The sequence below is a fragment of the Camelus bactrianus genome, chromosome 20, assembly GCF_048773025.1.
Source record: "Camelus bactrianus isolate YW-2024 breed Bactrian camel chromosome 20, ASM4877302v1, whole genome shotgun sequence".
Lineage (NCBI taxonomy): Eukaryota > Metazoa > Chordata > Mammalia > Artiodactyla > Camelidae > Camelus > Camelus bactrianus.
This window is the reverse complement of record NC_133558.1, coordinates 10,098,259-10,111,740: the sequence shown is the minus strand read 5'-3', so window position 1 is coordinate 10,111,740 and position 13,482 is coordinate 10,098,259. Positions and strand designations below refer to the sequence as shown.

General features: G+C 42.7%; 1 protein-coding gene across 1 annotated transcript in view; it reads left to right on the top strand.

Annotated features, from left to right (window-relative positions):
- DTNBP1 (dystrobrevin binding protein 1) overlaps positions 1 to 13,482 on the top strand; it is an 89,691-nt gene that overhangs the window by 72,480 nt on the left and 3,729 nt on the right. The window contains exon 8 of the mRNA XM_074348132.1: positions 9,778 to 9,933. Within this exon, the coding sequence (XP_074204233.1) occupies positions 9,778 to 9,933 (156 nt within the window). The remainder of the gene's footprint in view (positions 1 to 9,777; positions 9,934 to 13,482) is intronic.

The following is a 13,482-nucleotide window of genomic DNA, read 5'->3' as shown; positions in this document are numbered from 1 at the left end:
AAATTTGAAATAATTTGTTTCTCCATCAGATTTTGATATGTAATAATTTCATTTCTTGTGTTAATTTCTAATGTGTATAATTTAAAAATCAGATTATTCATGTAGCATTTGATGCTTCAAAATGTGTTAGCACGTATTTGGGCATGATAGTTAGCACGGGGGTAGGGGGAGTTTTCCTCGATCCTCTTAGGGTCCTTGGCTGGGTCTGAAAATTAAAGTGACAAAGACAGATGAACAGGAGCAAAGTATTCAGATTTAATGTAAGTTTTACATGACACAGGGGCCTTCATATGGAGATGAAGACCCACAGAAACAGTTAAGCTTGAGTGTTTTATGCAGGTTTGGTGAAGAGTGGACAGTCGTGAAGAAGTGTTATAGGACAGAGGGTATGAGGTAGGTGTAGGGAACTGGGGGAGATGTAGCAAGGTCTGTGTGTTGGACTCTTCTCAGTGTCCTTCCGTCTTTGGGGTAAGGATGCTCCTTTCCTCCAAGTGTGGAAAGGATCTTACGTGAGGTTCTTATGACCTGCTTCAGGGGAGAAGAGCAAGGGGAAGGTCAGAGTGAACTTCCTGCTTCTGCCGTTTTCTCAGACTCCTTCAGGTGAAAATACTCAGTATATCAAGGTGCCGTATTATGGGGTAGCATGCCCCGAACCCCATCATTATTCACATATTGTTACATCTCTTCTGCCTCTGTTGGCATACCTTCTATGTCATATCTCACTCCAGGTGTATGTACTTTGTCTTCTCTTAATTTGCATTTGGCTGAGTTTTGTCTATTTTAAATACAAGTGTAATTTTATATTGTTTACATAAATGTCTAATGGAGATGATCCTATGTTGTCTCTGGAAATGGAGAGGATGAGACTCGCCCCTTGGTTGGATCTGGGTTCAGGACAAAGAACAGATGGTCACAGCATTTTTCTTTCCTGCTGTATGAAGCCCCCGGGCCACGAGCCCGGGACTGGTGAGGGAGCCACAAAACGGGATCCAGTGCTCCAGAGGGATTCCCACCCTGCAGGCGCCCGTCTCTGCTCTGGGAGGACGACTGTGGGCACGCTTGTTTACCTTTATACCTTTTGGCTGCTGCTGGAGATTTTCCGTTTTAGACGATTTTGTAAATAATTTAAAGAGAGTTTAGGAGAGGATGTTTCTGTCATTTCCATGAATTGCACCAGCTTCCTCATCTTATATTTATTCTTTTCAATTATATAAATATTTATTCAGAGTGAAAATCTGAATGAAGTGGATGCAGATATATTTCCTCAAGAGCTTGGTTCTCAAAGCCTGGTCCCTGGACCAGCAGCATCAGCATCACCTTGAAATTAGTTAGAAATGCAGATTCCTGGCCCCACAAATTACTGAACCAGAAACTCTGGTCATAGGGCCCAGAGATCCAGCAGCCTCTTCTCACCAGCCCCCAAGGTGATTATGATGACACTGCAGACCTGCTATCTCCATATCCCCTTTGAATGAACTCTCTAATGGTTGATTTTCACACTTAGACACGAGCAACTGGTTTATACTTCTTTTCTGGAGTCTTTTTTTTTTTTAATTTATTTTTAACTTTTTTTAGGGGGAGGTTAATTAGGTTTACTTATTTATATATTTATTTAGAGGAGGTACTGGGGATTGAACCTAGGACCCTATGCATGCTAAGCATGCACTTTATCCCTTGAGCTATACCCCTCTCTGCCTGGAGTCTTTTATGTAGTAACAAAAAAAAAACAAAACAAAACTTTGGATTTTGAAAGGATTCCTGTAGCAATCCCAACTTTTCCCATTTTTTTTCCTCCCCAAATAATTGCTGTTAAGTAGGTTAATATTCTAAGTAAAATTAAGGAAAGTCAGATATCACTTTAAAATTCTAGGAAATTGGGCTAAATATTCATAACACAGAGCTTCAGGCCTGAAGTTTTTTTAGTCTAATAAGAAGAAAATTGGAAACCATCTGAAGAATGGGATAACATGACATATGCTTGATATCTTATACAGCATTTTTACATATTGATTTTGTAAAAAAGTATACATTGTCAACATAAAACACTTTCAAATGGAGTTGAACCACTCCTGTAAACGGACTCATCTTATCTGTCTAGTTATTTGTCGATCCCCTGAAGGAACTATAGCTACCCTGATGCTGCCTGGACTCACTTCAGGCCACAAGCTCTCCTGTCAACCTCCCACCTTGAGCCCGTGAAGTTTGAACAAGTTAATAACTCAGGAAGCCTCTGACCACAGATTGAGTGCACTCCTCACTTATCCATTAATCTTGCGCTTTTTGGTTCTAATCATTCTTTAAGCAATAGAATGACCGAGAAAACGAATGCAAAAAATACCTTCAGGTTTTTGTTAATAGTTGAATCTGATTTTCCTGAAATGTCATTGTCTTAATTCAATAGGTCCTGAATTCCTTACTGCTAATCTGATTTTCATATAATTTTAGTAAAAAAAAAAAAAGGATTTGAGATCCCTCCTCCTGCCCCAATCAAAAGTAAGGAAAAATAGCTCATAGTATTTAAGAGCTGGAAGTGACTTTCTTCTGGATGTCATCCACCCACCCCCACCCTTTCTAACTGATAGGAAATTGGAGGCCTGGCGGGGTGAGTGGTGTGCCTCACAGACTAGCAGCCACACTGGGGGCTTCTAAACTGCCTTGCTCCTCTCAGAAAACAAGATAAGGTACAGTTGAGTATTTCTGTCTGTTTTGGACAAACCTTGTACGTATTGTGTTTCTGCAGTATCTATTTTGGCCATACTGTAGGTCATGGTCATTTCCTCCAGGGTAATTGATAGAAATTTAAAAAGTGTTCCAGAAGTTTAGGCACTAGAATGGTGTTTGTTTCCTGTGACATGGGTTTAGGAAACAGCTGTTCCAGTAGCTGCTCTAAAGGATTGAACTTTGTGAAGTCTTCTTAGGAGTTGCCATGAGTTGTTGTCTAAAAGTTATTTATTCTGTCTGTCTGCAAAACCTGCCATTGTTCCAAACTGCTACATTTTAGGTAAGAAGCATCCTCTATTAGTTGCATGTAAAAGAAATGTGTCATTTGGTTCTTGATAAGCGTGTGTGTGTGTGTGTGTGTGTGTGTGTGTGTGTGTGTGTGTGTTGGAGGGAGGGTGAAGAAAAGTTCTGTAAAGTCATTTAACTTTCTTTTAAAAAATGTATTAACTTTAGCATGCACTGATTTTTTTTCCCCTAAGGACCAATTCTATGGGATAAAGGCTCTATAATATTTTAGAATACTCAGAAATAATGTATAAAATAATTGTAAGTCTGTCTTGGAAACCAACTGTTGATGAAGGCTGGACAGAAAACTTTTTTAAAAACTGTAGAAACATAGGGCACAGAAGCTGGTTAAATGAAAGTTTAAAATGAATGTTTAAAACCTACAATTCTAGGACAGTATTAATTAAAGGTCTCTTTTTTGATCTGAGACAATTTGTATTCATATTTTAAGGTAGGGCAGGAGGTTGGGGAGCCTATAAAAATGGTTGTGTGTGCCTTATTTGGAGAACTAATTTGCAGTAGAAATAAAAGGTAATTGTTAAATGGTAAAATTACAGAATTAGGTGGGTTTTAAAACTGGAAGGAAATGTATATTTTGTCATTGTCTAACAAATCCTCAATTCCTGTGTAGAATTTTTCTAAAATTAAATATATCTTACTATTTAAATAATAGCAATTATGGAAAATATTTAAAAGGAAGTTGAAACTTGTTCCTGGCAGTTACATACTCTAGGGAGAAGAGACAGGAAAGGAAACCAGTTCCCTGTATCACAGTTAGTAGTTAGGTCTCACCAGTCTCACCAAATGCTGGAGAGGATGTGGAGGACTGAGGTCGCCCTTACACTGGTGATGGGGCCACTTGAAAAAAGAGTTTGGCAGTTCCTTTCTAAACCCAAAAATGCACTTACCATATGACCCAGCAGTTGCATTCTTGGGCATTTATCTCCAAGAGATGACTTATTTTCATCCAGGAGCTGGTGCTCATAACAGCTTTATTCATAATAGCCAAAAGCTGGAAGCAACCCAGGTGTCCTTCAGGACAGACAGGTCTGCACAAGACTGTAGACTGTGCATGTAATAAGCCAGCAGAGCCTCCCTCCCCCGCCACCCTACTCTCATATGAGTGCCTGCACAACAGTTGAGATCTGAGTACACTCTGTGGAGTGTACCAGTGTCCGTTTTTTGGGGTTTGATATTGTACAGTAATTAGTATGTTAGCATTGGGGGAGGCTCAGGGTGGGTGGGTGGGACTGCCATGTTCATTTCTTGACAACATCCTGTGAACCTATAACTACTTTAGAGTAAAAAGTTAAAAAACAGCAATTCTTCCAGTGGCACAATAAAAGAAAAAAAAAAAAAGAAAGACTGAATATTGCAGCTTTGTATGGTTCAAGGAGAAAAGAAAACCTGATTAGTATAGACCAAAATGCTGGCTGTGGTCATCCATTTATGGTGATTTCAGAGAGATTTTCACCTTATTATTTGTACTTCTTTATGATTAAAATTTTTCCATAACGTACATGCATCATTCATCATCAAGAAAGACATTAGAAAGCTATTTGTTTACCTGTTTGTATTTAGAAATTTGTTCAGGGATTTAGAGATTTCACATTTCTTCCTTGACCATGTCATATGCATTTTAGTGTCACAAAATTCATATCCTCTAGTGATAAAAAGACATCTGAATTGTAGATATTTAAATGATAGATTTTAAATTTATTCTTAGTCTTGGTTATTTATCTTGAATGGAAAATGTTCTCAATCTTTAGTATTATCTAGAGATTACCAGAATTTTTCATAACTCCTTTTTAATTAAATTTTTTTGTTTCTCTTTTTAACATATTTGGAGTAAAGAGATTCTCATTCTTTTAACAGAGAGGTTTATCCAGGTTTTCCGCACATCATCCCTTTCCTCCTTCCCAGCTGCTCCGAGTGTTTCCCACTGTTACCACCTCACTATCTTTTATTACTTATCAGCTCTGTTAAAAGGCTCAGTTGTGGAGTTGAAATTGTTCCTGAAATGAGCTTGATGGATTTTTTTTTAATATTTCATATATCTTGTGCTCCTACCCTTATGCCCCATTAAAATGTATAATTGAGAATTGATTATACCATCTGCACTGGTAATGGGATTTTTTGTTGTTTTGAGAAATTATCCATTTGAAATTGACAGTGGGGGCTAAAGTGGAGGCTACAGTCAGATGAAACTTGAGCAATGACCTGGAGTTGAAATAAAAGGAGACGCAGGCCGGGGTTGATGATGGAATTAAATGATTACTCCTGACTCCTGTTGAAAACAAGCTATAGCATTTTTTTTTAACCTTAAGACTATTTGTTGAAATTCTTTAAACGTTTGTATTTGTCCGACTTTCCACATGTTGTAATAAACGACATCTTAGATGTGAGTAAGGGGCCGTTTTTCCTTGTAGAAAATGTTCTGCAATTTATATTTTTCCATAGTCATTCTCCCAGATTCAGTTGCTGTTAAACCTCTAAATTTGAAATATTCTCTTGCTGTCCTTCTGTCATCTCTCCTCTCCCAAATGTAGTTGTTTCTTGGCTAAACCTGGACTGATAATTCCAGGACAAAGAGCACAATCAGACCATCCTTGCTCAGGAACATAGGCGAGGGTGACTCTTAGCTGCTGAGCAGGACTGTGGTTTTCGGTGTCTGCCATGTGCTTTTCTCATCATTGTCCTGAGTACAGAGCTGGTACAGAGTTAACTACACTTAGTTCTCAGTAATTCTAGCTTAGAGGTCAGCTCTGAAATAAAGTGAGAACTGATAAAGGGCAGTTGGAAATATTTGAAATAAGAAGTGTGTGACATGTTTTAAAACTTAAAACAGCGGCTATTTTCCTTTTCTTTAAGTCACTTTAAGTTCCCTCATCCAACCCTCCCCACCTTCTGTGAGGGCTGAAACATGATAAGATTTCATTCCAATATAGAAAGCCTAAGATAAAAACTATAGGACTTATCATTCAGAACCATGAGAGAATTGAACTTTTGAAGCAGAAGTCTTGAGAAGAATCAGTTTTCAAGTTGCATAACTATTTTTATACCTATAGAAAATCTTAGTTCAGTTAAAACAAGATATGCTTTAATGAAAGGCCCTTTGATGATGTCTGCATTGATCTTTGTTTTTGAGCTGCCTATTTTGGAATTACTTTTTAAGGTTTAATTGAACTTCGTTTGAAGTGTTTGAAGCATACTTAATCTATTTTAGGGTTGACTTATCCTAATGCACTTGTCAGTTGTGAAGCATTTGAGCAGACAAGGTGACGGCTGAAGTGAAACAAATGAAAAGACATCCTCTTGAGTTCTCTTTTTCCCCTCTTACAAGTACACTTTCAATTCCTTGCAGATTTATTAAGGGCCCTGAAAGGTGACTTGTTCTCAAGTGCCTAAGTGGGGCCGAGAGAGTTAGGGTGATTCTCGGTGTCATCCTCATCCTAGCTCATGGTAATACTTCAGATCATTTCCTAATCATAATGCTGTCAGCTGCTGGTCAGTACTGTGTGCCTGGTGACTCACATATGTTAGTTACTTCACTTGATCCTGCCAACAAACTTACGAAATAGGTTTACCTTTCTCATACAGTAGAGGAAGTTGAGACTTGGAGAGGTTATGTTAGTTGGAGTTAGTGATAGATATCCTAGCTTGGGTTTCTCTGGAAGCAGAGCCTGAGATGAGGATTTTGCTGCAGGTAGTTTGGGAGGTGATCCCAGGAAGCAGGAGGGAGGGAGCAAGGAGGAAACGGCAATCAAGGGATGCATTTTTGAAGCTGCTGCTGTAAGCTGAGAGGCTGCAGGTCCACCAGAATGGCTGAGAAGTGTTCAAAATGCCTCCTGGAATTGTCCATCCAAAGGATGGGAGCTGGAGCATTGATACCCTGACTTCTGTCACCCACTGGCTGAGAGCTGCCTTAATTCCCCAGAACTCCGGGCCATTTGGCTTGTAGGTTCCCTGGAATTCAGAGAATACTCTGACCAGAAAAATTCAACAGATGCACCTTGAGGTGGGACCTTGTCAGCATACAGATCAGTTCACACAGAGCTGCCTTCAAGGGCTGTAGCTGAAATCAGAGGTAGACTAAAGGGAGGTGGTGTGATGTGTCAGAAGCATCTGCTAAAAGGGACAGGACCCAAGACCAGACTGATTACAAAACATGTGCTCTTTCCAGACCATCTCCCTGTAAACAGATATGAGATGGGGATGCAAGTCAGGGGGCCCTGGAAATACAGAGAATGCACATAATAATTATCATGGTGTGAGGAGACCGCACGTCATCAACATCATACATGTGATCACATGTCGTCGGGAAAACTCACTTTCCTGTCTGTGTTGCTCTGGTTGATATTAGCAGACTAGGTTACAAGAATATCCAGAATATTCTAAGTGTTGGAGACTATACCTGGTTTAGGATTTAAAATATACTCCATTATCCAGTTTTTAAGATCTGTGCATACAGGATTGTGTTGTCCTCAGGGGCTGAGATGAGGTGTTGGGTATTTGTGGTGGGAATGACTAAGACAGATCACGTGGGGCCTCAGAGACCATTGCTCATTGGAAGTTCTGCTATGGTGGTTACAAATCACCTGATAACGCCCTGAAGATTTTTAAATCTTTAAAAAGATTTTTTTGTTTTATTTTTTATAATTAACCTATTACATTGTGTAAGTTTAAGGTGTACAACATGTTGATTTGATACATTTATGTGTTGCAACATGATTGCTAGCTAACACCTCCACCGTGTCATATAATTACCATTTCTTTTTTGTGGTGGGGACATTTAAGATCTGGTCTTAGAGAAACTTTGAAGAATATAATAGATATTGTTGACTATAATGGCAATGTTGTGCATTCAATCTCCAGAACTTACTCATCTTCTAACTGCAAGTTGGCACCCTTTGGCCAACATCTCCCCAATTCCCCGAACCCTTGTCCCTGGTTACCACTGCTTCACTGTTTCTATGAGTTCACCTTTTTTGGTTTCCGCATATAAGTGAGATCAGATGGTATTTGTCTTTGGCTGACCTATCTCACTTAGCATACTGCCCTCAAGGCTGGTCCATCTGTGTTGTTTCTAATGGCAGGATTTCTTTCTCATGGCTGAATAATATTCCTTTGCATATACACACCACATCTTCTTTATCCATTCAGATGTCAACAGACACTTAAGCTGTTTCCATATCTTGGCTATTGTGAATGATGTAGTAAAGATGGGAATGAAGATCTTTCTGATACCCTGTTTTCATTTCCTTTAGATATATGTCCAGAATTGGAATTACTGGACCACACAGTAGTTGTTTTAATTTGGTGAGGAATACCCATACTGTCTTGCACAGTGGCTGCAGCAGTTTACATTCCCACCAACGGTGCACAAGGGTTCCCTTTTCTCCACATCCTCGCCAGCACTTGTTATCTCTTGTCTTTTGGGTGATGGCCATTCTAACCTGTGACCAGCTTCTCTGCTCAGGGTCTCACGGGCTGAAGTCAGGAGTTTACCAGGCTGCATTCCTTTCTGGAGACTCAGGAGTAATCCATTTCCAAGCTCGTTCAGGTTGTTGGCAGAGTCCAGCTCCTTGCAGGGGAAGGACTGTCATTTCTGTTCTCATGCTGGCTGTTGGCCTAGGATGGCTCTCAGGTCCTGGACACCACCTGCAGTCCTTGCATCCAGCCCCTCCATCCTCGAAGTCAGCGAGAGGGCATGACCCTCATGTTAGATCCCTCTCACACTCACCTCTGTCTTCAGGAAAAGCACAGGCCTGGTTAAGAGCCAGGGGAGGTCAGGCCTGGGATGGACGACTCTCTTTCTTAAGTCAGCCACAGAGCATAACTTAATCACAGGAGTCCTGGGGGTCATGCAGGGCGTGTGCTCTCAGGGAGGTGGGGGGGGGCGTTCCCAGGGGCCATCTTCAAATCCTTCCCACTGCACCCTGTGGAGAATAAAGGACTTGTGGGTTAGAAGCAAATCCAGAAATAACCCTTGGCCTGTGTACAAGGTGAATGTGATTGCATCATCTGTGTTCTCCACGCAGCCTCGGGAAGATTGAGCCACTAGAGGGTCCTTATGGGATGGAAATTTAGGCTTCTCGATGGCAGCAAGGCTAAGGCTGGTCACAGTGTAGCTGTTCCTGGTGTTACTGGCTCAGCCCTCACTTGAATATAAAGTTCTTAAGTTTCACATCAGTGTTGGGTTAATATTTCTATCCCACATTTTCAGATGAGTCATATGAGCCTCCAAAAGGTTAACTGACTTAGCCAAGTGGCTGGTTCATCGACAGCAAAGCCAAGACTACGTGATTTTCCCACAGACCACAGTGGCTATGCACTTGCTCTTCAACATTTATTGAGCACTTACTGTGTGCCCAGCCCTGGGTATATTAAGGTGAATAATTCGTGGTTGCAGTCCTCCAGGAACCCCAGGCCTTCGCATGCTGGGCCGTGAGGGACAAGTCAGCCACAGCAGCTTGACCTCAGGGACGCGGAGCCTCCGGATGGAACAGCAGGTTCCAGTGGGCTTCTTGCTGAGGGAGTCACTGAGAAGTGGGTCTTGAAAGATGAACAGCTGCTGTGTGAAGGGGGCGTGGGTGATGGTCCGTCTAGGCAGAGGTAGTCCCACGTGCTGGGGTGCCGAAGGGCACGGGGGGGCAGCGCTGCGGTCGGGGCGCCGGTTCAACAAGCAGATGTGACGCCATGAGTCAGTATACATAACCCGTCCTGCCTCAGTCCCTTTTTCAGACCCTGACCCAAATTCTGTCTCCTTAGCCGAACTCGATGCACAGCACACCCAGAAGGTGCTGGAAATGGAGCAGACCCAGCAAGTGAAGCTGAAGGAGCGGCAGAAGTTCTTTGAGGAAGCCTTCCAGCAGGACATGGAGCAGTACCTGTCCACAGGCTACCTGCAGATAGCAGAGAGGCGAGGCAAGTGCGGGGAGGCGGCGGGGGGCCGCGTGGGGCGGGGGTGGGGGCCCAGAGGCCCCATCCTGTTCTGAGACCTCAGCACTCAGAGTGGGTGCATCCTGCATGTGTGTCTTGCTGTTGTTTCTGCCTCTTCCTGTAGTTCTGGGCTTTTGTTGGCGATACTTAGAAAACATGAAATACCTTTTAAGAAAAAAGTAAAAAGACAGAAGAAACGTTAGTCATAATTCTATAGCACAGAATAATCCCTATTCCTGTCTTAGGGTGATTCTTTTCAGTCTCTGTCTGTTCATATAGACTGTAAGTCATTCTGGCTTTGTGTCTGATTTTCCTTAATACTCATCTGGGGGAAGATCCCCCAGGTGATTAGGAACTCCTGGAAAGGCTGTTTTGAAAGCTACATCTTCACAGTCAGGATGCATCCTAACATACTTAGCCAGTGCCCTAGTTGAACATTTAGGCTCTTTGCCTCTGTAAGCGGTGCTGTGATGAACATCGAGGTACATGAATGTTCGTCTGCATCTCTGATGGTTCGCAGGAACACACTGAGGAGCGGAGGAGTCGGACGCCAGTGCCTTCATCCAGCCTCTCCTTCCCAGGCCATGGTGCCTCTGGAGGAGCGGTCGGGATGGGCAGCTGATGTTCCCCTCCCCAGGCGCAGGCAGTGTGGGCAGGCGTCCACGGCTTCCCTGCTTCCCTGCTTCCCTGCCCTCTGCGCTCCTGGCGTCTCTTCACCTCCCTGAAACCCCTTTTCCCATCTCTTTCTGAACTCAGCCCTCCTCTCTTCCTGGCCTGATCCCGCCCCTCCACGCCAGGGGTCCCATCCTGGTGTGTCCTCCGCCCTCCTCCTGTTTCTCCTTGCTTTTCCCACATGTACTGTTCCACAGCGGAGTGCGGTACCTGCTGCAAGTTTTTCAACCTTTACAGAGATGGCGTTACACTGTAGCTTGACGTGGCTTGTTTTTAGGCAGGCGTTTTGAGAATCATCCATACGCTTCACTCCAGTTTGTTCATTTAGTTCCGTGGAATGTGAGTGTGCTACAGTTTATCCACTGCTATGCTGACAGGTGTTAGTTGTTTCAGATTCTTAGTAAAAACGCTGCTGTTGTGGACGTTCTGATCTTTCATACAGATGTAAATCTCCTTTGGACAGTGCATCTCAGACTTCAGCAGGCCTCAGTCTCCTGGAGGGCTGTTCAGGGAGGGGACTGGGCCCCAGCCCAGTTTCTCCTGATCCAGCAGGTCTGGGGTGAGACCTGGGGTTTGCATTTCTCACTAGTTCCCAGGTGCTGCTGGTCTGGAGTCCACATCTGGAGAACCACTTCTTTAGGGTCTGTAACTGGGCAGGGATTACCGAGTCACATGACAAGCACATCTGACTTTACGAGATCCCGTCACATTACTTGCCAAAGTACCCACGCAGTTCACGCTCTCCCAAAAAGCTGTATGTACACCTTCCGCTCTCCACATCTTTGTCAGCACCTGGGAGTGTCACATACTTAAATTTTCTGCCAGGCTATGGGTATGAGATGATACCCCATTTTGGTTTGAATCTGCATGTCCTTGATTGTCCATTTTCCCACTGGTTGGTGGTTTTCCTTTACTGAGTCTTACTTGTGGTTGTGGCCTTTTCGGATTATGTCTGATGTGGAGATCTCTCAATCTGTGGCTTTGCTGTTCTAGTGTGGCCTGTGCTAAAAGTGTTGGTTTTTTTTTAAATTAAATGTTTATTTTTAATGTGACCAGCTTTGCCCACTTTTTATGGTTTGTGTTTTTGTGTCGTTTAGGAAGTCCTTCCCTCCAAGTTCTAAGAACATTCTGCTGCCTTATTCTAAAAGTTTCAGTGTTTTCCATTTTATATTTGGCTCTTAAATCCACCATGTTGGTTTCTGTGTATATCATGAGGTGAAAGGATCTGCTTTAAATTTTTTCCATAGCAGTAACTTACGTCTGCCTGAGCACCAGCCCTCTCCCCACGACGTCGCATGGTCTTCTGTCAGCTTCAACACATCGTGTCTTTTCTGTGCCATTCTTGTTTGTCTAGCCTTGAGCCAAAACCCCATTATCTTAATTATAATTCTTCAGTAAATGGCAGTTCTCAACCAGGGACAACTTTGTCCCCTAGGGGACACGTGGCAGTGTCGGGAGAGCTGTTTGCTGTGACTAGGGTAGGGGTGTGCTGCTGGCATCTAGTGGCTACACACCCTACACTGCGGAACTGCCCGCCCGGCCCCAAGTGTGCTTAGTGCCTGGGCTGTTGCAGCAAGTCCTGGTGGAGCCCTCCCCCACCCCACACACATTTGTACGTGGCCTTCCCTTCAGAGTTCCCTTGGCTGGTCTTGGCCCTTTGTCCTCCTGGATAAATGTTAAAGTCAGATTTTCAAATGCTGTGAGAAACCCTGTCCAGACTCTGACTGGAATCGCGTCGTTTCTGTGCTGAGGGAGAACAGCTTCTCAGCGGTGCTGGATTTCCCTGCACGTGCACGTGCTCCTCTCCTCATTTCCTGTGTTGAGTGGAACTTGCTGCTGACACCGTCTGACTCCCACGATTTCTCTGTGGGAAGAGACAACTGTTCTTTTTCTCTTCTGGTTATAGAGGGTTCCTGTTTCTTGCTAAGTTTAGCGAGTTGCCTATGGAATTTGTCCAGTTTGTCAAACACTCTAGCGTGGCTTCCTCTTTTCAGTCTTTGCAGTACTTGGGGGTTAGGTTTGCTTCTGTGTTCGTCAGACTGTTCACCTGTGCCTTCTGTCTTCTTCGTGGATCTTACACAAAACATCCTCTACACGTTTTGATAAGTAGTAGTTTCTGGGTATGTAGACATTCCCATCAGGATTTCTCAGTTGACTTGTGAAGCTGTTTAGAAGTATGTTTTTAAATAATAAATTTTATTTTCGTTGGAGAATGGGATTTCCCCCGCTTATTCAAGACTGACCTTAAGGCCTGTTAGAGTGTTTCCCGGCAAGATTCTCACTGTCAGGCTTGGGGGTCTGTAAGTCCATTTCTTTAGGCTTGCAAATTGCTTGTTCAGATGTTTCCTTTTAAAACTCAATTTTGGATTGCTTAATTATCAAAGAAGTACATTTAACTCTCCTTTCCCCCATGGTTATGGACTTGTTACATTTTCCTTGTCATTCTTCCCTGTTTTACTTGAAAAACATAGCCACAGCATATATAGTCACACAGCAATGCCTGGTGAGTTGAACCATTAAAAAATCATTAAGTACTACTCTTTACCCCAATAATGCTTGTTTCCCCTTCAAGTCTATTTTGTTTGATATTAATGTAGCTACGTCAGCTTTCTTCTTCAAGTTAATTGTTTGCCAATTTCCCATTTTCTATTAGATTTTTAATATTTCTGTGTTCTTATACTTAAGGAGTATCTCCTATAAACAGAACATAACTAGATTTTATCACCTATAGGAAACACTTTCAGGAAAATAGAAGGCACCCAGTAAGATGGTAATGAAGCCAGGTAATCAGTGATTACAGCAAATGTTAATGAACCAAATTTACTGTGACCACTGCCTGGCTTCATTCCAAAAAGGAGCCTT